Raw genomic sequence first — 22,742 nt, forward strand, 5'->3', positions numbered from 1 at the left:
AGAAGATGAAATCACTAAAATCAGACTGGGAAGATTTAAGCAGGGACCTGTATAATGTGGGGGAAAGATGCAGTATAGAATCTGGAGGGAAGATCCAGACACAGGAAACAGCTGGTGGAAAGGCCCTGGGGCTGGAATGCAGTGGAAGGGGAGGTGGTCTCTTCGTTTATTCAGTTTTAAAGTTTATTCTTTTTGATGTAGACCATTTAAAAGTCTGTATTGAATTTGTTATAATATTGCTTCTGTTTTATGTTTTGCATTTTTTTTTTTTTTTGACCGCAAGGCATGTGGGATCTTGGCTCCCAAACCAGGGATTGAATCCACGCCCCTTGCATGGGAAGGTGAAATCTCAACCACTGGATTGCCAAGGAAATCCTGAGAAAGGTCTTTAGATCAGAGAGCAGCTGTGGGCTAGACATTCAGGGCTGCCTCAGTCTTGGTGAGGTTCACTGTATTTCTTTCCTTCTTTTTGTTAAGTGCAATAGGAGTTATCAGAAGAGTGACTGCCCAGTGGAGAGACATCTGGTCAGGTTCTCAATGAGAGGAATGAGCTGTTGGGGGTCAGGACAGAGGCAGGGAGATGGCGGTGGCCTGGATGAGGCTGGTGGCTGTAAGGCAGGGGACACGGCTGCCTCGGAGACCAGTTTGAAACACAGCACAGATGGGTGGTTACCACATCAGAGGGGTTAGGGGAGCCAGCGGGGAGGGAGTAGAATTCTGTGCCCACAATTCATTATCTCTGTTGTAGCATCTCATTGGCCACCGGGAGTCTTTAAGATGCAGGGTGCTATCCTGTTCAGTAGTTTCCAGGCCACTCTCGCCTTCCTTCCTGTGGGACTGACCAGGACCCAGCACCCTCTGGAGGTGGAGGTCGGCCTCCTCGGATGCTGGGCGCTGGGACTGAGCAGATGCGTGGTGCTGCAGGGGTGCGTCTGCACCGCAGAAGTCACCATCTTAGGTGAGAGGCAACCAGAGGAAACAAGGGACCCAGGCACGCAGGGGGCTTTCAAAGTGGACATTGCAAGATAATCCCTGGGATGCTGTACACGGGACTGTTCTTTGCTGTTTCCCCAGCTTGACACACAGCCGGCTCAGAGCCAATATTTAATGGCAGATGGAATGAAAAGGGGCTTCCCTGATGGCTCAGCGGTAAAGAATCCACCTGCTGATGTAGGAGATGCTGGTTCAATCCCTGGGTTGGAAAGATCCCCTGGAAGAGGAAATGGCAACTCACTCCAATATTCATGCCTGGAAATTTTAATGGACAGAGGAGCCTGGTGGGCTAGAGTCCATGGGGTCCCAATGAGTGAGATATGACTGAACGCCTGAGCATGCACGCATGGAATGAATGGTCAGGAAAGGACTCCCCAAATGAAATAGGGACAAAATCCTAGCTGTCACAGAGCCAACATTCCAGATCAAGGGGGCGCTGGTGGAGGCAGGGTTTATGTTATGATGAATACAGAAACAAAATGTAAGAAAGACAGTGTTGGGGATGATCAAAGAGGAATTCCATCAGTTATGAGGAGACTAAGATATGGGAACATGACAGTATGAGGTGTCAGGGGGCAGCTCTTGATGTTATGGGGGAGGGGGGACCCTCTTGGGATGAAGTTGAGGCTGAGTCTGCAGGAACCAGGCATGTAGGGATGGAGGAGCCTTTCAGCAGGGGATCGAGGGCTCAGCAAGGGCAAAGATGCTGAGTGGGGACGCGCCCAGCAGCATCTAAAACCTTGCCTGGGGATTTCCCTGGTGGTCCAGTGGCTAACTCTACGCTCCCAATGCAGGGGGCCCAGGTTCCAGCCCTGGTCGGGGAACTAGATCCCACAGGCCATAACTAAAAGATCTTGAATGCCTTAATTAAGACCTGGTGCAGCCAAATAAATAAATCTTTTTTAAAAATTAAAAAATAAAACCATGCCTGGCACACAGTAGGTACTTAATAAGGAGATGGTGGTGCATCCTTCTCCCTGCAGGTGGGGGTGCTGGAGAAGTTGGGGTGAAGGTTTAATTTTCTGCAGCAGTAGCTCTTAGCCATCTCTGGGTCATGGGCATCTCTCACTGGCTGGTGAAGCCTAAGAATCCTGCTCAGAATAAAATCTTTATAATTTGAAAAGATACATGCACCCTAATGCTCACTGTAGCACTTATCACAATAGCCAGGACATGGAAACAACCTAAATTCCATCGACAGATGAGTAGGTAAAGATTGGTTTAAGTATACAATTGAATATTACTCAGTCAGGAAAAAGAACAAAATATTATCATTTCCATTTGTCCAAGGCAGAGTCCGAGTGAACTCCGGGAGTTGGTGATGGACAGGGAGGCCTGGCGTGCTACGATTCACGGGGTCGCAAAGAGTCGGACACGACTGAGTGACTGAACTGAACTGAACTGAAGGTCACACAGTCATTCAAAGGAAGAGCTGAGACTTAGGCCAACATAGTTGGCTATCAATTCCTAGATTGTTCTCTGATGAGAGAAAACATTAAGTCAACGATAAACTCAGTGGTAGATGGACATAGTAAAAATGAGAAGTTGGTGTGCTATGGTCTGGCAGTTAGTTGCGCTGAGCTCTGATTTTTCTCTTCAGGGCTCTGTTCTTATGGTACATGGGCTCTGACTGACATTCAGGGTAAGGAAGAAGACAGTGCTGGCCTGTGAGTCCCTCCAACTAATTTTCCTAGGTCAGCATCACTTTTCTCTCCATCTCTGTCTCTCATCCCCAGTGAAGTTATGTAATCTTTAAAATTAGAGCACAACTTTTACTTTCTATATGCATAATGTAAGTAAAATGAGGCAAAGTATAAACTTGGAAGAGACTAGATTGATTGTTTATTCCCATCCCTTCCTTTTATTGATGGGGAAACCCAAGATCAGATAATGATGATAAAAATATGAATAGCAATCATAATCATATTTTTGGAGCATTTTCTTTGTGGCAGGCAGTGAATAAGGTACCATGTATTGGATAATTAATCAGCAACCTTGAAACCATTGTCAAAACAGCTTCAGATTAATCATAGATCAGCTTTTTAGACACAAATCTGCACTGGTGACTTGGAGGGAGGGATACTTTAAAATTGAATTCCAAAGTAAATCTCCAGCTGTGACAAGGAAACACTTCTTCTGCTCATATAGTTATTTTTCAACTGAGCAAACATTTTTCAATTGCCAAGAGCATCAAAGCCATCCTTAAAATACTCCGAGGGAATTAGAAATGTAAAATCTTCAAGTTGGAGAAGGAGCGTGGAGATCAAGGTGTTCGGGAAAATAAGAACACATTATTTTTTCATTGTCTTTTTAAAAATAATATTCTCCCATCCCCATCAAAGGAGATGTCCCTTGGTTCTCTAGAGTGAATGCCTGTCTTCGCCTTTCGCCAACACAAGATATTGCTAACACGCTTCCCCACAGACCTCAGAGCACAGTTAAGTCATCCATCACTTGTAGATTGACAAGGGGGACCAAGAGCATTTCTGCAAAGCCACAGGCTAGTGAATGCATAGTCCATTCCCCACGTCCAGTTCTCTGAATTTAGCAACGGCAAAGGATGCAGAGAAGTAGCCATGTGATGCCGCTGGGTGAAGTCCAGCCATGGAGTTCAGATTCCCCAGTGAGATACCTTAATCACTCCCTCACAGACTGAGGATAATCACTGGGTATCCTCTGGGAAGGAGTCTGGAGCCTGTATCCTTAACCCTAACCTTCAGTATCCCTCAGCATCCTGGCTGAAAACAGATGGTCCACCCAATGGAGTAGAACTGGGGAGCGTGTGATGACAGAGCCGTGGGCAGGATCAGGGGAAACATCCAGGGATGGTGGAACACCCAGATGCCCATCCCAGCTGGGAGCCTGGGGTAAGCAGCCCAGTTACTGGTACCCAGAGAGAGGAGAATCAAACAGGACAGAGCTGTATGCGGAGAGGACCATGCCCCTGGTAGATGTGCAGCCAGAGGGAAGGGAGGGATTAGGGATAGAACAAGAGGGGAAGGGACAACGCTGGGTTAGTGTTCCAGAGCTACCGTAACAAAGTACCACACACTGGGTGGCTTAAAACCACAGAAGTTCTCCTGGGATTCTGCAGTCCGGAAGTGCAAAATCAAGGTGTCTGAAGCCTCCCTCTGAAGCCCCCCTCTGAAGGCACTAGGAGAGAACCTTCCTTGCATCTGTTCTAGACTCTGTAGGCTGCTGGCAGTTTTTGCTTTCCTTGGTTTGTACACGCCTCCCTCTGAGCTCTGTCACCTTCCTCAAATGGCCTTCCTCCCCGTGGTCTCCTCCAGATGTCCAAATCTAGCTCTCCTTGTAAGGACGTCAGTCATTGGATTTTGGACCTCACTTTTCAAATGAAGAACAAATTTTTTTTTTGGCCATACCACGTGGCTTCAATGGATCTTTGTTCTCTGACCAGGGATTGAACCTGGGACCCTGCAGTGAAAAGCAACGAGTCCTAACCACTAGACCACCAGGAAATTCCCTTGGACTTCATTTTAGCTTAATCACAGGTGCAAAGATGCTACTTCCAAATAAGATGATATTCATAAACACAGGGTGGGATGGGGGTGGAAGGGGGTTAGGACATCAACACCTCCCACTGGCTAAAAACCCCACCAGAAGCCAGAGGGCAAGGGAGGCTAGGGCTGTGGTCCACATGAGTCAGCACCCAGGGTCCAGAGCAGGGCAGAGCAGGGCAGAAGAGGGGGGCAGACGCTGCTATCTCTTTCCCCACAATCCTTTCCTGCTGCACTTTCTGCCCTGAAGCTCCAAGCATCTCTCAAACCTTAATGAATCTCCGTGACACCCTGGAGAGGTGAGGATTAAGATCATCACTTTGCAGGCCTGAGAACAAGTAGCAATTTCTCCTTTAAACAGCCCAAGTGATAGCCACTTTATTTTAAATTTGATTTTATGCAGAGAGATATGGGCACAATCCAGGAATTTTGAAAGCTTGATGGAAGAAAAAAAATCCCAAGTTCTCACCATATTTCAGGGGTCAGGGAATATTTCATCCTAAGTTTGCAAAGGTAGAAAATAATAATCATTTGAAATTGTTAAAAATTCTCAGTAAATCTTGCCACTTCCCAGGAAAGTCAATCCAGGATAAAGTCACTTGGGTCCTGGAACAAAGGGTCTCTTCTGACACCTGTCAAAATTAGGGGCTCCTGTTCTTGCTGGCATAAAATTTAGCTTTATATGTTTGTAAAATTTACTTATTTTTTTGTTTTTTTGTTTTTTTTTTTCGGCTGTACCATACAGCTTGTGGGATTTTAGTTTCCCGACTGGGGATTGAACCTGGGTCCAGGCAGTGAAAGCGCCAAGCCCTAACCACTGGACCACTGGGACACTCCCCCGGCTTTGTATTTTTAAATAAACTACAGGGAGAAACTTTGAGATGTGAACAGAACTGGGAAATGGTTACACGCCATCCCCTTGTCCGGGCCTTATTTGTCTTCATGTATCTTCATATATTGCCATTCATCTTCTCATGACTGGTCTTAGCGCTTAAGAAATAGCTTCTTATTTGCTGTCTGTTGGCCCCGAGTGTCAGTCCTCCGAGTGAAAGACCTGTCTGCTTACTGCTGACTCTTCAGGATGGATTACAATGTACACCCACAGTGTCTGCACGTCGTAAGAGCTCAGGGTGAGGTCAAGTGGATTCTGCATCTCTTTATCCTGAAAAGAGACCAGCATCTCCACATCTGTGCTGCCAACTTGCAGAAACTGCCACACGGAGGTCTGTGCCTGGCCTCTGCTCACAGGGTCTCAACTAGACATGTGAGTACTCTTTTCTTACATCAAAGAAGAATGGAAGCCCAAGAACTAAAGTTACGGCTCCAGCTCCCAGTCTGTGCTGGCCCCAGGCTGTCCCGGAGAGCCTTCGGTCCTGGTCTCCACAGCCAGACCCCTCCCCTTCTCCTGCCCCAGCTGATGTTAGCGCTTTGGCCAGGGGGAACTGGAGGGGTGGGAGATGCTTGAAGCCCATGGAACTGGACCCAGAAGCTTTCCTGCCACTGCGGAAAGAGAGGATCACATCGCTGAGTAAGTGAGTGAGAGTGGGGTGGACAAAAGAAGGCTTTGCAGGGCCAAGTTCTTGACTTAGGATACTGTAAGGAGTGGGCAGTGTGATTCAGGGGGCTCCTTCCCAGGAGGATCAGTCTGCTAGAGAGTTGAGGGCCCTGTCCTCTGCTCCTTCCATCTCATTTACTCACGGGGAGTTAGAAGCTGCTGCTAAGTGAGACAGAAGGTCACTGAAACTCTCAGCAGTGGGCTCATGGCTTTTTTCCTGGATTTAGGAAGAAGCTTGAGAAGGCTTGATTCTAAGAGAACTTCCCCAAAGAGGCCCATTTTCGATTTCATAATCATCTGTTTTGCCTTTCTGCAGTTTGCTTTTCTTTAAAATAAGCAACAGTTGGGAGAATTCATTTCTTTCAAAGACCTTACTGGCTGCTAAAGATGACCTAAAGATTTGCCTCTTATTCAGTTTTTTTTTAAATGTCTCATCTTCAGTCAAGCTGCAGTTTAATTTGCTACTTTCTTCCAAGTAAAAATTTCTATTTCAGTTGCCTATTAATGTACTAAAGCTCATTCTAGAATAAACTTTGAAAACACAGAAAATAAGAGAATAGAAATTACTCCAAACTGATGCTTTTATACTCTACTTGCTAATACAGTTCCTAATTGTTCACATCTCTTTGCAGAGTTGAGGTTAAATCGTACATTCGAGGGGAAGAAAAATAATGGCATCACATGAGTTCAAATCTAGCCATTAGAACTCTGAACTCTACTCCGTTGTGTGGTCAGCCACTCTGTGGTTACTTGGATGCAGACAGTTCGAATTCTTTTACAGTTATTTGCAAATGATAGGATTCTGGTGTGTAAGTCATCATTTCATTTTACCTTAAAGGTATTACAAAATCACACGAACAACAATAATAATACCTTGCTTCAAAGAGGGGTTTCTTGTGGCCAAAATAATATCTCATATCCTAATAATGACTTTACTTTTCACAGTATCTGGATGTCTTATCTTTTTGAAATAGGGTAAAAACTAAGCACTTATAGGCTATAATTTATGTTAACATAGGGCTGCAAATCTTCTCTCTAAAGGGCTAGATAGAAAACATTTTAGGGTTTGTGAACCAAGAGGCAAAACTGAGTATATTAACAAACTACTTATGTAACCATTTAAAATGTATCTATTTGAAAATGAAAAAGAAATTCCTAGCTTGCATCATGCACAAGAACAGGCAGAAATTGAATTTAACCCACGGGCTATAGATTGTTGAGGCCTCTTTTCTAGCACATGAAAAGTCAAGAGAAGTCTATGGTAGAGAATACCTCCTATGGGTATGTCTGTTGCTATGTCTGACTAGCATCCATTCCTCCTTTCAGTGGAATCAGATTTTCCCATCATGCCCCATGCCTACTAGCTCTTAGTCTGATCCCAAACATGCTCCAGGGGAAGGTGTAGAGCATCACATTTTGTTTGGGTTCCATGATTGGCTTCTCAGCTTGGATACATGACCCAAGCCAGCCAATCAGTTCCAATCAGCACAGTCCTAAGAATTTGCTTGACTGGTTGGCAATGAGTTTTCACTCTTTTCCTGATGGATATAATGCTGTGAATATATCAGCCTGGCACTACCAGGGGCCACCTTAGGACAGTCTCTTAGACACTGATTCTAGCCAAGAAGAGCACAAACCTTAGAGGGGACAAGGAGCCACCTTCCATGATGACATCATTTGCACACACACACACACTCACACACACACTCCATACTTGATACTCAACCTGTACTCCACTGACCAGAAGCACTGGCGTAACTTAGGAACTTTAAGAAAATACCCAACCCAGACCTCCTAAACAAGAATTTACATCTGAAGAGAATTGTCAGGTGACCTATATGCACGTTAACATCTGAGAAACACTTTTCTAGCCTTTTTAAGTTACCTGAGCTGGTGAACTCAACATGCTTAAGCCAATTTGAGTTGGATTTCCTGTCACATGTAACTCAAAGAATTCTAATTGATATATTTCTTAACCCGGTGTCAATAAAGCCTGCTCATTCCAATTTCTAATGCAATTATTCACTCAGTTGTGTCTGATTCTTTGAAACCACATGGACTATAGCCTGTCGGGCTCCTCTGTCCATGGAATTCTCCAGGCAAGAATACTGGAGTGGATTGCCATTTACTTCTCCAGGGGATCTTCTCAACCCAGGGACAGGTCAAGGGTCTCATACATGGCAGGGAGATTCTTTACTGGCTGAGGCACCAAAGCTGAACAGAAATTAGTTTTTGAACATCCACACCAGACTCCATGTCCATGAAAGTGAATTCTGGCAAAAACAGTTGGAGCTACACTTCAGAACACTTTCCCCATGCCTTTGAAATGCCATCCTCTTTACATCTCCTAGAAGGGGTTCTTAACACTTGTGCACAAGCCTAGGAATGGCTCTTGAGAATAGTTTCAGGGCTTGGCAGATGTGGGTGAGTGATCCTTCTACCCCCTTACCATTCTGTCTCTCCCTTCCTCATTTCCAGCTGTATAAGGAAGTTGGCAACAGGGGTTTGCACGTACTGTATTTGTGCTGTGTTCTATTTGTGTCAATTATATGTTGATTTCCTATGCAGTGAGACAGAGACCAGGGTAGTCATCTAACTTTTCCTCTGCACCTATGTTTCCCAGCCCTCTTGAAATCTGATGGGGCCATGGGGACTCCTTCTGTCCAAGGATGCGTGTGAAAGTGTCACTTGTAATTTGTTGGCCATTGCTTAAAAGCGCTTGCATGTGACTTGGACTGTTTCTCCGTCTTTGCCTCCAAGAAGGCCGTGTTGCTTCTGCCGTTTAGCTGCAAGATGATGACATATCCATCAGCCTAGATCCCAGAGGGACTGCCTGGAAGAGTCCCTTATCATCTAAGCCATGTGGTATAAGCAAGGAGAGCCTAGATTGCATAAGGAACCTAAGATTGGGGGTGGTTTACAGCAGCAGCAAACCACACTCATCCTAATAATGTAGGGGCTTAAATCTTCCTTATAAAAGGGGAACAGAAATAAAAAGAACTGGGGTAGACTTCGAGAAGAAGAAGTAAGTAAATACTATATATCTGGCACAAGGAAATAGCAAATGTCATAAAGCCAGTATAAAATTAGCTGAAGTTGAGAAAGGCTGGATTAATGAAAAGTAGTGACTTCCAAGTAGGTTGCTGCTGCTAAGTCGCTTCAGTCATGTCCGACTCTGTGTGACCCCATAGATGGCAGCCCACCAGGCTCCGCCATCCCTGGGATTCTCCAGGCAAGAGCACTGGAGTAGGTTGCCATTTCCTTCTCCAATGCATGAAACTGAAAAGTGAAAGTGAAGTCACTCAGTCATGTCCGACTCTTCGCGACCCCCTGTACTGCAGCCTACCAGGCTCCTCCGTCCATGAGATTTTCAAGGCAAGAGTACTGGAGTGGGGTGCCATTGCCTTCTCTGTCCAAGTAGGTAGGAAGATGGAAAACTTTGAACGCAAACATCCCATAAAACAATTGCAGCCAACAATCCAGGGGAAGCTAAGAAGGACATCAAGGTGCAATCAGACAGCTGAATGCAGGTGCATCCATACTCACGAAAGTCTTACCATGGCCAAGGGCACGATGCCAACCAGGTCCTTCTGGCTGATGAAGATCTCCGACACTGCGATGTCCGTGGTCCCCCTCCGTGGGTATTCCACTTGCCAGGTGATGGGCTGGCTCCCCGAGAGGCTGCTGAAGCTGGCGATTTCAAAGTTCATCTGCACAACCTCACTGAATAAACTGCTGCTTCTGGAAGAGAGCAAAGGAAAAGAGCTTTAAGTTGACTTTGTTCGGTGGCAAAACCTTTCAATCCCTTGGCTCACTCCCTCACAATTATAACTAGAATATAAGGACAAAGAAAATGCTTTTCAGGCATAGCACCGGGGACTTGACACGGCTTCCCTGGTGGTTCAGAATCTACCTGCAGTGCAAGAGACCAGAGTTCAAGCCCTGAGTCAGGAAGATCTCCTGGAGAAGGGAATGGCTACTCACTCCAGTATTCTTGCCTGGGAATTTTCATGGACAGAGGAACCTGGCAGGCAACAGTCCATGGGGTTGCAAAGAGTTGGACATGACTGAGGGACTAACACTTTCACTTTTTTCTTTCATATGTATTTTTAGCAAGCTTGTCCCAGCAATTCTGATGCTTTGGAAATGGCTGACAGTACAAAGATCTTATTTTTCACATGACAAAATGAAGGCCCAAGTAGCATAAATCACTCATGCATAACTACACAGCTAGTTAGAAGCAGAAAAAGCTGAATGTAGAATCTCCCATAGATTTAATTATTTTAGATCCATTACCTGGTTTCCATTGCTGTTGTTTTTGTTTTAGTCGCTGTGTCTGACCCTTTTGTGACCCCATGGACTATAGCCCACCAGGCTAAAGCCTAAAACATTCATTATCTGGCCATTTAGTCAAAAAGTTTACTCTGTCCATGGGATTTCCCAGGCAACAGTATTGGAATGGGTTGCCATTTCCTTCTCCAGGAGTTCTTCCTGATCCAGAGATCAAACCCATGTTTCCTGCATTTGCAGGAGGATTCTTTACCACTGAGCCACCTGCATGAATCTGAGCAAACTCTGGGAGACAGTGGAAGATAGAGGAGCCTGGCATGCTACAGTCCATGAGGTTGCAGAGAGTCGTACCAGAGTTAGAGCAAGGCTGAGCGAGAATCACGTCTTCCAATTCCCAGCTCTGCGCTCTCAACATTCTCCTCTAGTTCAGCTGGGGAGTTGAGTATGAAATTACAAGACACCAGGAGATTTCTCCTGGGCAGAGATGGGCAAACTGTGGTCTGTCGGCCAAATCCAGCCTGCTGCCCCTTTTTTTGTAAATGGTTGCTTTGGAATTACAGCCCTGCCTATTGTTTGTGTTTTGTTTCTGGCTGTTTTTGTGTTATGAGGACACGACTGAGTAATTATGTCGATAGTATATATCCTTAGGAGCCTAAAGTATTCATTATCTGGACCTTTACTGGAAAAGTTTGCCAGCCCTTGTTTTAGGAGGTTAGAGATGGGAAAATGGGAGAGGTTTTCTGGAGCTACTGAATCAAAAGAATCAATATTGGTGGAAACAAGAAAGAAGGCTATACCAGGCATATAGCTGGGTTTGTAGGGCGGGCCAGGGAGATTTTTCTGACTTTTTTGTGACTCCATGGACTATAGCCCACCAGGCTCCTCTGTCCATGGGATTTCCCAGGCAAGAGTACTGAAGTGGGCAGCCACTTCTTTCTCCAGGGGATCTTCCTGACCCTGGGATGGAACCCGGGTTTCCTGCACTGGCAGGTGGATTCTTTACCACTGAGTTACCTGGGAAGCCCTGAAGCCAGGCTGAGGGACCCCCAGTGCTCTTTACCTCTGGGCTGAATATTGTTGTAAGTGGTGGGTCAACAGCATTTTTCTCAGCTGGCAGCTACTGGGCATGCCTTGTGCTTTCGGGTGAATTGAGGGGGATTTTCCACGGCACATCAAGAAAGAAACACCAAAGATGGTAACACTGTATCTCAAGCATGTGCTGGTACCACTGTCTCGAGTGGTGAAGAACCCTCCCCTTTTCTGGGGATGATCATCAGTTAAGGATGCACGTACTCAATCTTCACAGCTTGCCCAACAGCCAGAAAGTTTGTTCCTCACTCTGTTACCCTTAGCCCTGCTCAGTGGCTGGGATAAGAGATTAACAGCAAGGTTGTTGGGCCAACCAAAGCACCTGGCAGGACTCCTGAATCTCCCTTCCAGTACTCTGGGCTGGAAGAGGGGACTGGAAGATAGCAATTTCTGAGATGCTGGCTATCCCTTTGGGAGGGCAAACAAACCCAGTGTCTGGAACCTCAAGTCATGGTCTGTACAACATCAAGAGTGATTACTGGGACTTCCCTGGTGGTCCAGTGGCTAAGACTCTGAGCTCCCAGTGCAGGAGGCCCGGCTTAGATTCTTAGTCAGAAAACTAGATCCTGCATGCTGCAGCTAAGAGTTTGCATGCCACAACTGGAGATCCCACACGCCAAAAGGAAGACTGAAGATCTTGAGTGCCACAGCTAAGACTTTGCGCAGACAAATAAAGGGTGAATTATTATTTTTTAAAGGGTGAATTATTTGCCTTGGAAAATGAGCGAGATGTGTCTGGAACCTGGAGTGTTTCCAAGCTTGGAGACCTCTTGGTGTTCTTGGTTCAGCAGGTAAGGCCTGCAGGAATCTGGGTCTGCTTAACTTCTAGACATCCTTCCCACACACTCTGGCCAGCCACTCCTTTCACTGGGCTAAAGACATCTCTCATTTCAGGGGTTTTCACCTTGCCTTCTTAGCAAGAACGCTCATCCTTGGTATCTCCTTATCTGCAGAAGAGCTGGCCACTGGCTGTGCTTGCTGGGGGACACAGCTGTTGGTTATTTGACAGACTATTCCATAAAATCCACTTTTTGAGTACTGCGTGTAGCCAAAATCCAGTTGTCCAAAGATCCTATTGTGGCCCCAAAGGAACGCTTACACTGAGAATAATGCTGCAGAGTTGACCATGTCCCTTTAACTTATCTCTCTCTTTGAGGTGGAAGACCCCTGACCTAAATATGATGCGGTGTGGTGATTTCCAAACTGTAGTCCATGGGACCCTTAGTGTACACCCAGGGGATGTGATGATGCTGGCTATGGGGGTGAAACTGGTCCTTAAGACACTCGTCTCCTCCATATCGCAACCACTATGGCTAAAGCAGATTCACTGATACATGTAAATATTGGGCATCCAAGGAGTAGTTTATTTTAAAAAATATTTATTTATTTTAATTTTCATTTTTGACAGCATTGGGTCTCAGTTTCAGCACGTGGGCTCTTTCATAGCGGCTTATAGCTGTCTCTCTAACTGTGGCCCATGGGCTCAGTAGTTGCAGCAAGAGAGCTGAGCTGCCTCATGGCATGTGGGATCTCAATTCCCTAACCAAGGATGGAACCCACGTCCCCTGCACTAGAAGGTGTACTGTTCACCACTGGACCACCAGGGAAGTCCCAAGAAGTATTTTATTGAAGAATGAAAACAGGAAGGAAGTGGGAAAGGGAAGGAGAGAATGGAATCTGTGACTCTATGCGTTCTACTCTCATAGCGATATAGAGAGTAGAACCCGTAGAAGATGACCCATGACTCGTTCAGGGGAACATAGCCAGTGTCACGACCCATATGCTGTCACCTGCCAAACAGACTTTTTGAGCTTAAGGTCAAAAGGTCACCTGTTACTGGCATCACCTGTTACTGGCTGGGTTACTTTGGGCAACGCTACCCTCTTTCCCCTACTTGGCAAGTGGGGACTCAAATCCTTTCCTTTTCATGCAGTTGATATGAGGATTAAACAAATGAGCAAATATGTCTCAGGCACTGAGAACAGAACTTAACACTACAAAACATCAGTAAATGTGAGTTCTTCCTATTTTTAGCAGGATTTGACAGTATGTTCCTTCTCTGTGACTTTAGATTTGGTCTAAAGCCACCTTTAAAACATACCTCTTTAAGAACCTCTCTGGTGGTCTAGGGGTTAAGAATCTGCCTTCCAGTGCAGAGGACACAGGTTCAATCACTGCTCCAGGAATTAAGACCCCACAGGCTGTGGGGGTAACTCAGCCCAGGCGCCACAACCAGAGCAGCCTACATACCACAATTACTGAGTCCAAGAACTCTAGAGCCCTTGTGCTGCAGAAAAGACCCAGCACAGCCTAAAAACGAAACAAAGAAACATGCCCCTATAGGGCTGGTCTAGGAGTTCCCTGAGAACAAGTCAGACTACAGATGCTGACTCTCTGCCATTCATCGTGAATTGGAACCTCTTCAGATTTGGATACAGTGCATTTACTCAGTAGCTATTCCTGTCAGACCTGATGCCATGGTGCGATCCACTTTGCTCGCAGATGGGGCCAAGAAAAGAAATCTGCCTGCAGTTCTGTCTGTGGCTGTGCTCTCCTCCTCTCTCTGAGCCAACCGAAATCTTTGTTAAGCTTTTTGCCTTGGAGGAACCAAGAACCCTTCATGCCAGCCTATATGGGGCTTATGATATCATTGGAGTAATAAAGAGAGAAATTTAAACATTTAACTGACTCCAGAGAGCAACCAAGAATGACCACTTGCAAAATCAATAGTGTAGATTTACAATAGTAACTCTCGAAAGAAATTTTCAAAATTGGCTTAAAAAAAGCTCTTACTAAAAAACAAATAAATTCCCCCAACAGTCACAATAAAGTTTGGACTACTGGAAACCCAATTTACCAAACCTCTTAGTTATTGAACTCTGTCTTGTAAGAAAATGAAGTCTTGGTGTATCTTAAGAAGCCAAAAGGACTTTACTTCTCCACTATAGGGTGTAAGGAATTTCAGCTTCAAAGCCATCAGCCAATCTTGACAGCTTAATGACTGCAGAAAGAAATGAGACTAACAAAATGAAGAAATCAACCTTACTATAGGGAAGCAGCTCCTAGAGAACAGAATAATTTGGCTCAGGCTTTGTTTTATTCATTTTACTTCATGTGTATTTCATGAAGGCAAAGGACACATACATCCCCTCTGGGAAAGGCTTTATTAGATAGTTCCATTGACCCCACCATCCACATGAATGCCCTGGTAATCTCTGGGAGCTCTCCACAGTGCTGAAGTATATTAGTTTGGCTGCAAGTTGCAAGTAACAGAAAACACCTTGGGCTGGCTGACAAAGAAAAGGGAACTTAACACATGTCTCAAAATTACTAGGAAGTGTGGAGAAAAACACATGGAGAATAGGTGGGAGAAAAGGAAAGTTACAAGATAATGAGAAACTTGAACAAAACCATCTCTATCTAGATGGGACACCACTGCTGATGCCAAAACGGATTTTCTACTGTCCTTGGTGCTTTGCATCACTAATCCCACATTCAAAGTGCTGAGTGGGGATATCTGATTGGCTGAGCTGAGATAACATAGCCTAATCCAATATGTCAGGACAGTGAGAAAGGATTTGATCTGTTATTGAGAGAGTCAACTCTTCCATTCCTGTTCCCTACAATTAGCATACAAGGCAGAAATCAGAATGCAGGATAATGATGAAAGGCAGAGACAGGGGAAAAGCTGTTGAAGGTTGTCCTGTTTCCAGACACCCTTGGATTAGACTGAGCTCAGACTTAAATTCTTTCTATCTTCTCTTCTATCCCAGTCCCCACAGCTTAAAAATTTATAGGCGCAGGTAAATGTGGAAGGATGAGGGAAGAGAATACTTTACTACAAATCATATTGATGCAATGACATGGCTTCAAAGGAGAATTGCACCCCTTAAGGAAGTAATCCGAGCCTTCCCTTTCTCTAAAACGAGGGCTCTCAACCTTTGCTGAATGTTATGATCATCTGGGGAGGTTAAAAAATAATAACGATACCCAGGTCTACCCTGGACCAATGGAATCAGAATTTCAAGAGATGTCATTCAGATGGTAGTATTTTTAGAGCTCAGGCGATTTTAATGTGTGGTCAAGGTTGAACATTACTGCTCCACCAAAAACGGCTCTCTCCCTCTGCAATCACCAAGCATTTTGCTCCTAAATGGTTATAATTAATATTATTTTTTTGCTTCCTAGGGTCTACAGAGCAATTGTATTGGACAGGTGTTCCAGCAATGGACTCTGAAATAAGACACACTTGGGTGTGAATTCTGACTCTGCTCTTTAGTATGAGTGTGACATGGGGCATCAATGAACCCATATGGGAACTAACAAACCCACTAGTTCTCAACTTTGATGACATTCTGTTATTATTTGGTGAAGGAGCTTTAACAAATTCTAAGGTCTGGGTCCCACACCAAGGATCTTCTTTCACTGGCCTGCAGTGGAACCTGGGAACTGGGATTCTTAAGGACTTCCCAGGTGGTTCTCAGTCAGTGCATGCATGCTCAGTCATGTCTGACTCTTTGTGACGTTGTGGACTACACAGTCTGCCAGGTTCCTCTGTCCATGGGATTTTGCAGCAAGAATACTGGAGTGGGTTTCCATTTCCTCCTTCAGGGTATCTTCCAAATCCAGGGATTGAACACCTGCATTGCAGGTGGATTCTTTACTGCTGAGCCACCAGGGAAGCCCCCATGTGATTCTAATATGCAGCAAAGTTGAAGACTCTCTAACTTTACCGGCAGGAAAATTGGTTTCTTGATCTGTCTTAAGCCACCCTTATGAGGCTGTTGCAAGTATAAAACGCAGAACATGTGTAGAGCTGAATACATACAACAGCAACTATCCATCAAATGGTAGCTCTTGTTACAGCAACAGCATTTCTCCTGTCCAATAACCTCACTGGACTTGTATATCTTTGTCCTCCTAAGGCCATGTGTCCTGGGATTTGCTGAACACAGCAGATGGGCAAAGATAAGACTTTCTCTGAGGTCCCTGGGTCCTGGTCTAAGCATCTTTTCCAGGCAGCCAGTATGGATCCTGCTGTGTCCTTGAATCTGACTAGACTAGATCCTGTCACTTGTTTTTCTTTCTTCAGTATGGTGGGTGAGCATGAATACATGGTTTTTGGAATCAAAGTTCTGGATATGAGCCTCACACTGACCCTCGAGACATGAGTAATGTCTCTAACATGATTACTAAGAGAAATGAGGCCTCCCCTAGCAGTCCAGTGGTTAAGATTTCACCTTCCAGTGCAAGGGGTGTGCGTTCAATCCCTGGTCTGAGAGCTAAGATCCTATAAGCTTCTTGGCCCAAAATCTCAAACACAGAATGAACAAATTCAACAAATTTGCAACAAATTCAATAAAGACATCAAAAACGATCTGCATAAAAAAATCATTAAAAAATTAAAGGAAAGAAATGAGTTGGTGAGATGGATCATAGGTAAGCCAAACAAAAGGGGACCAAGTGGTGCCCTTGCTAGGTGGAGAGAAAGAGCATGGAAGGTTCTAGTTCTTCTAGACACAAACTGTGTGGAAGTCTCCCACAGGGGCTTCAGGGAGCCCTTGGCCACAGAGTTGAAGGTTCAGTTGTGGTCACACACTCCTACTGGCTGCTATTTTCCTGGCTGTGGAACCTGAGGCTTATATAGACCCAAGATATGAGGAATGTGCAAAATATTATTTCTCAAGCTGCTGAAATTTTAGCTAAATTTAGGTTACACTTTTGGAAGTGCAGCTGCTAAGAGAGCCTCAGAAATGCAGGTAAAAGAACCCTGGACTTACACACTGTGCAGCAGGCTCTTAAGTTGTTTCCGAGTCTTTGCAACCTCGTGGACTGTAGCCCACCCAGCTCCTCTGTCCATGGGATTCTCCAGGAAAGAATACTGGAGTGGGCCACCATGCCCTCCTCCTGGGGATATTCTTGACCCAGGGATTGAACTCGCGTCTCTTGAGTCTCTTGCTTTGGCAGGTGGGCTCTTTACTACTAGCACCACCTGGGAGGCCCTTAGGAAGTATAGGTGCTAAGAGGGCCTCAGAGATGCAGGTGGAATAACCCTGGACCTACACACTGCCCAGCAGACTCTTAGGGCTCTTTAGCACCTGGCTGGCTTGCTGGTGCTGCCATGGTGGTCCTTACTCTACAGGGAACACACTGAATCCATCTCTTGGGTCCAATCAGGCCATGAAGATGCCCAGATGCAAGATCATGTGGAGAGACAAATGTCCAGTTATCTCACCCCCAAACTATTGTATCAGATAAATATAGCTCCATAAAAGTGCCTAAGAAAAGCCAACAGAGGAATTGCCCAGAAAAATCCCATTTACTGAGAAATAATAGATGTTTCAAGATGGTAAATTTGGGACTGTTTGTTACACAGCAATGGATAACACATGATGGCGCTGACTGATCCAAGTCTTTCCCTTGATTCCCAAGGGACCCTAGCATCTCCCGCGTATGTTTCCAGCAGGGTACAGCAGAAGTCAGATAGGATTATTTCAAGATGCCAGGGGCAGGGAGGGCCTGAGAAGGAGCCTACCCCACTTCCCAGCCTCCTAAGGTCTGAGAAGTACAGGAAAGCAATGGAATTTTCACCCGGTTCCAGGCAAGGTTACTGAAGTTAGCATCTTGCAGGAAAACATGTCATGGAAAACACCTCAGAGACTAGGCAGAAACATGGAAACCTCATGAACATCAGCACTGAACCATGATCACATCCCAGTACCAGACAGCATTACTGTAGATGAAACGTATCAGCCAGACCTGAAGGTTGAAGGATGTGCCCTCCACCTAGCAAGGGCACCGTATCTGAAGACCTAAGGTTCCCTCACAGTTCAAAGCCATCATCCTTCCCACTTGGGTCAATTTTGAAGAAAGTAGGGCAGAGTTTGAAAGACTATCATTTGAGTTTAAACCTGAAATGCCTTAGTAGACTTGAAATGAACCAGATTAAGTTTTCTGCCTCCAGGCAGAATGGGGGCTTAAGGCAGACATTGGATGCACTGACAGAGAAATAGAGTTGTGTATATATGCACACATACATATACACAGTTTGCACAATGGATTTGTAGGTTGGAAACACACCTACTACATTTGTTGGTGGAAGTTAAATATTGCGGAGCAAGTGCTTTTTCAGTTTATGTTGGCTCTGCTGGGTCTTTGTTGCTGCATGCAATCTTTCTCTAGTTTGGCAAGTGGGAGCTACTCTTCACTTCCTTGTGGAGCACAGACTGTAAAGTGATGGCTCAGTAATTGTGGCATGTGGACTCAGATGCCCTGTAGCATGTCGGAGCTGCCCAGACCAGAGATTCAAACCTATGTCCCCTCTGTTGGCAGGTGGATTCCTAACCGCTGGACCACCAGGGAAGTCCCAGAGTTTAAGTGTTTTTTGAGGGACCATTCTAGCCTGGCCCTAGGATCAGCAATGCTTTTGTCTCCCAGATCCTGATAATACAATGCCTCTCTCTTCATTATTGCACCAATTTCTTTCTCTACCATTTTTCTCTCTAGTTTATTCCACTCAAAGCCACCAAGCTCTCCTCTACCTCAGTGCTTTGCACCTGCTTCTCCCTGGACATCACTGAGGTTCACTCATCACTATCTTCACCCTGTTATCCATGGCTCAGCCAGCCACTTTATCTACATCATCACACAATGCTTTCTACATTTGCATGCATTGGGTCCCTCACCATCTGCCCGTCTACCCTTTCTCCACTGCGAACTCCACGAGAGCAAGGACACTGTATTGTTTGTTGTGATATCCTTGTGATACATCATGGTGCTGACCCTCAGGAGAAGCTCAATAAATATTTGTTGAATGAATAATGAATGAGAGTGATGCTCCCCAAGCCAGGTTCCCTGATATTCACACTCTTCTTTCCTTCCACTAGTCAGGTTAAAATTCATTTCGATGCAAGAAGGGAGAAGGAGTCCCCACTTAGTTGAAGAGGAGGGGAGATGCAGCCTTTGAAGCTATCAGCCTTCCCAGAAGGGTTGAACTCCTTCCAAGAGAGAAGCAAAAAGCAGAGCCCATTGGAGCCCTTCCAGGAAAGACACGCTCCAAGGTCCACTACTAAAACCTCGCCTTTTCCAAATACCATAGAAGACAGAAGTTGGATCTGCTCCAAAGCTTGCTATTGAATTTTATGCCTGCTGAGCCCCACTAAATACATAATGAAGAGGCTGAATTAACTATGCAAAAGTATAATTTACAGTTAATGTCTGTAATTGATGAGCTGAGGGTCTCTGTGGCAGCATGAACAGCCAAGACTAAAAGGACTAGGGGGGATAAAGGAAAGTTTTATTTTCCAAATAGAAAATAGGACTATGCTCCGCTCACCACCCAACCTGTCTGTCCACTCATCCATCCATCAAGCACTTAGCAAGCTCCCCTCTTGTGCCAGGCATGCGCTTTGGTGCTTGAGATACACAAGTGAATGTGACATGGTCCACAGTGGCTCAGAGACCTCCGCAAGTGTTCCTACAACCTCTGATCAATTCCTCATACAGGGAGAAGACTAGCCAGATGTGACGCGTCTTGGAGTGGCTTTGTTCTGGTCCCTGTTCCCCTCTGTAGCATCCCGCTGCCCTGGTGTCTTCTAAGCAGGTGGGGTTCCAGCTGAGGTGAGAAGGTAGTCTGACTCTCACTCTACCATTTCCCTCTGGTTTTGGGGTCCATATCATCCTCATTCTGAAAGAATTTATACTCACAATCTCTGCTCTTCTATATAATGTCCTCAACCCCAGCTGCATGTCAGAATAACTTGGTGAGCTTTTCCCAAACACCAGTGCTTTTCAAAAACACCTTTCTCACTTCTCTTCAGATGGTCTGTGGTGTGCCTGGATATCATATTTTTTCCCCTAATAAAGCTTCCAAGGTTATCCCCATGTGAAGCCAGAGGTAAGTAGAATTATTCTGCCAGGGATTGAGGGAGGAGAATTGAATAAATATAGTCAAAAACCTTCCAGTTATAAGATAATTAAACACTAGAATGTAAGGTATAGCATGATAAATATAATTAACACTACTGAATGTTATAAATGAAAGTTAAGAGAGTAAATACTAAGAGTTCTCATCAAAAAGAAATATATATATATATATATATTCTGTTTCTGTAATATTGTATCTATATGAGATGACGGATGTTCAGTAAAACTATTCTGGGCATTGTTTCATGATGTATGCAAGTCAAATTATCATGTTGTATACCCTGAACTTCTACACTGCTGTGGAGAAGGGCATGGCAACCCACTCCAGTATTCTTGCCTGGAGAATCCCATGCACAGAGGAGGTTGGCAGGCTACAGTTCACAGGGTCGCACAGAGTCGGACTGAAGCCACTTAGCATGCACATGTCAGTTATATCCTAATAAAATTGGTTAAAAAAAAAAAGAGAGAGAAATTCTTCTTATATTTTGTTTACAGGAACAGTTTCAAATACAGAGACCTTACTCTTGTGCCAAACTCAGAAGCACCAAGACCACAATCCCATCCGAAACGCACATGCAGAGCCAGGTTCTAGCACCCTGGTCCCTCGTCTCTGCCCTGGGTTCCCCAGGGCTGCAGGAAGCTCCACCCACTAGACTCTCCTCTGGATGCTTTCTGCACTGGGGCCAGCAGTCAGAAAATCGGGCCTGTGGCAGGAGTTCTGTAAAGAGGATTTAATTCTAGTTATCAAGGTTTTGGAGGGTCAGAGAGGTCAAATGGGAGATGGCAAGGCAGTCAGGGACTACCAATGGGAAAAGATGCTCCTCCTTCCAGGGTTAATGGCCAGAGGGAGAAACTGGTGACCCCAGGAGCTAGGTCACTGGGGGAGAGCTGCAGGAGAAGAGCCAAGGAGACAAAGAACCCACTGCCTGAGACACCAAAGGAAGCAGGGAGGGCAGCAAAATATCCTGACTTCTTTCTTCTATCCTATTTTGATCTCTCACTGGTGCCTCCCACTGGCTAAACATCACCATAATTCAGTTGGTAAAGGATCCTGGCAAATAGTTTGGAAGATCACAGAGCAAGGGAAGGGCAGGGAAGGGATCTGAGACCAAATAGGCAGACAGCTGGCACACACTCCTAGCACGGCTCCCACACAAGCAACAGCAGCTCAGCAGAAGGTACCCTCACATCCACTGTAGAATCTGCTGATTGTTTGGCTCGACTGATAACACAGTGTCAGTGATCATCCAACAGATGTTTAATGAGCACCTATTATAAGACCCAGCACTGCCCCTGTGTGGTGATGCTGAGTGAGAAGCCCAAGGTTCTTCTCTTGAGACTGGCTTTACTGTAGGAGCAGAGATGGGCGATGACAGCAAGATGTGTTGAGGTCTAGGCTACAAGGACAATCAAGTGCAATTCCCGACACTGGCATAACTCAACCAAGAGGATCAGAGAGGGCTTCCCTAAAATGGGGACATTTGAGCTCAGACCTGAACTCTGAGTGGGCGTTAAGTCAGAGGAAATGAGGCAAGGGAATTTAGGAAGAGGGGACACTGTGGGTGGAGCTCTTTTCAGGATCAAAAGAAGCCTGGTTGGAGTGTAACGAAGCTGGTTATAGACATGTCCTAACATCTGGGCAGCAAGCCATAATTCAATTGGTGAGGGATCCTGATACATACTTTGGAGGATGGGCAGGGAAGAGATCAAACAGGCAAAAAGCTGACATACACTCCCAACATGTGCATGAATGCTAAGTTGCTTCAGTCGTGTCTGACTCTGTGCGACCCCGTGGACCGCAGCCCACCAGCCTCCTCTGTCCCTGGGATTCTCCAGGCAAGAATACAGAAGTGGGTTGCCATGCCCTCCTCTAGGGCACCTTCTTGACCCAGGGATTGAGCCCACATCTCCGGCAGCTCTTGCATGATCTCTGAGCCACAGGGGAAGCCCACTTCCAACACGACTCCCACACAAACAGTAGCAGTTCAGCAGAACGTAGTGGCTCGGGAAGGGCAAGGAGAAGGAGAAGGGATAGCCTAAGGGAAGAGCCATGGTGGCTTGCATTGGGAGGCGCCATGGGAGGGGGAGATGGAAGTTAGGGAGAGAAGAAATCATTAGTACTTTCGATGGAGTGGAAGGGGGAGATTAGAGAAGGGGTAACGCGACTCAGCATAAGTAGCTTCTCTTTGCCATCTTCAGCCACGTAGAACATAGATTAAAAGGAGGAAGGTGCTGGCTGATACTGAGAGTTCTAGTTCTTTAAACAGGTTTTATTATTCACTTACTACACTGTCATCCTTCGATCACTGATCTTCTCCACTGCGGTAAGCGGGACCATAACCCTCCTAACCTTTAATCCACCAAACAAAACA

General features: G+C 45.5%; 1 protein-coding gene across 1 annotated transcript in view; it reads right to left on the reverse strand.

The window, feature by feature from the left end:
- TMEM132C (transmembrane protein 132C) overlaps window positions 1-22,742 on the reverse strand; it is a 450,381-nt gene that overhangs the window by 86,912 nt on the left and 340,727 nt on the right. Inside the window, exon 4 of the mRNA XM_052654878.1 lies at window positions 9,624-9,807. Within this exon, the coding sequence (XP_052510838.1) occupies window positions 9,624-9,807 (184 nt within the window). The remainder of the gene's footprint in view (window positions 1-9,623; window positions 9,808-22,742) is intronic.

The sequence above is a fragment of the Budorcas taxicolor genome, chromosome 17 (assembly GCF_023091745.1).
Source record: "Budorcas taxicolor isolate Tak-1 chromosome 17, Takin1.1, whole genome shotgun sequence".
Taxonomy (NCBI): domain Eukaryota; kingdom Metazoa; phylum Chordata; class Mammalia; order Artiodactyla; family Bovidae; genus Budorcas; species Budorcas taxicolor.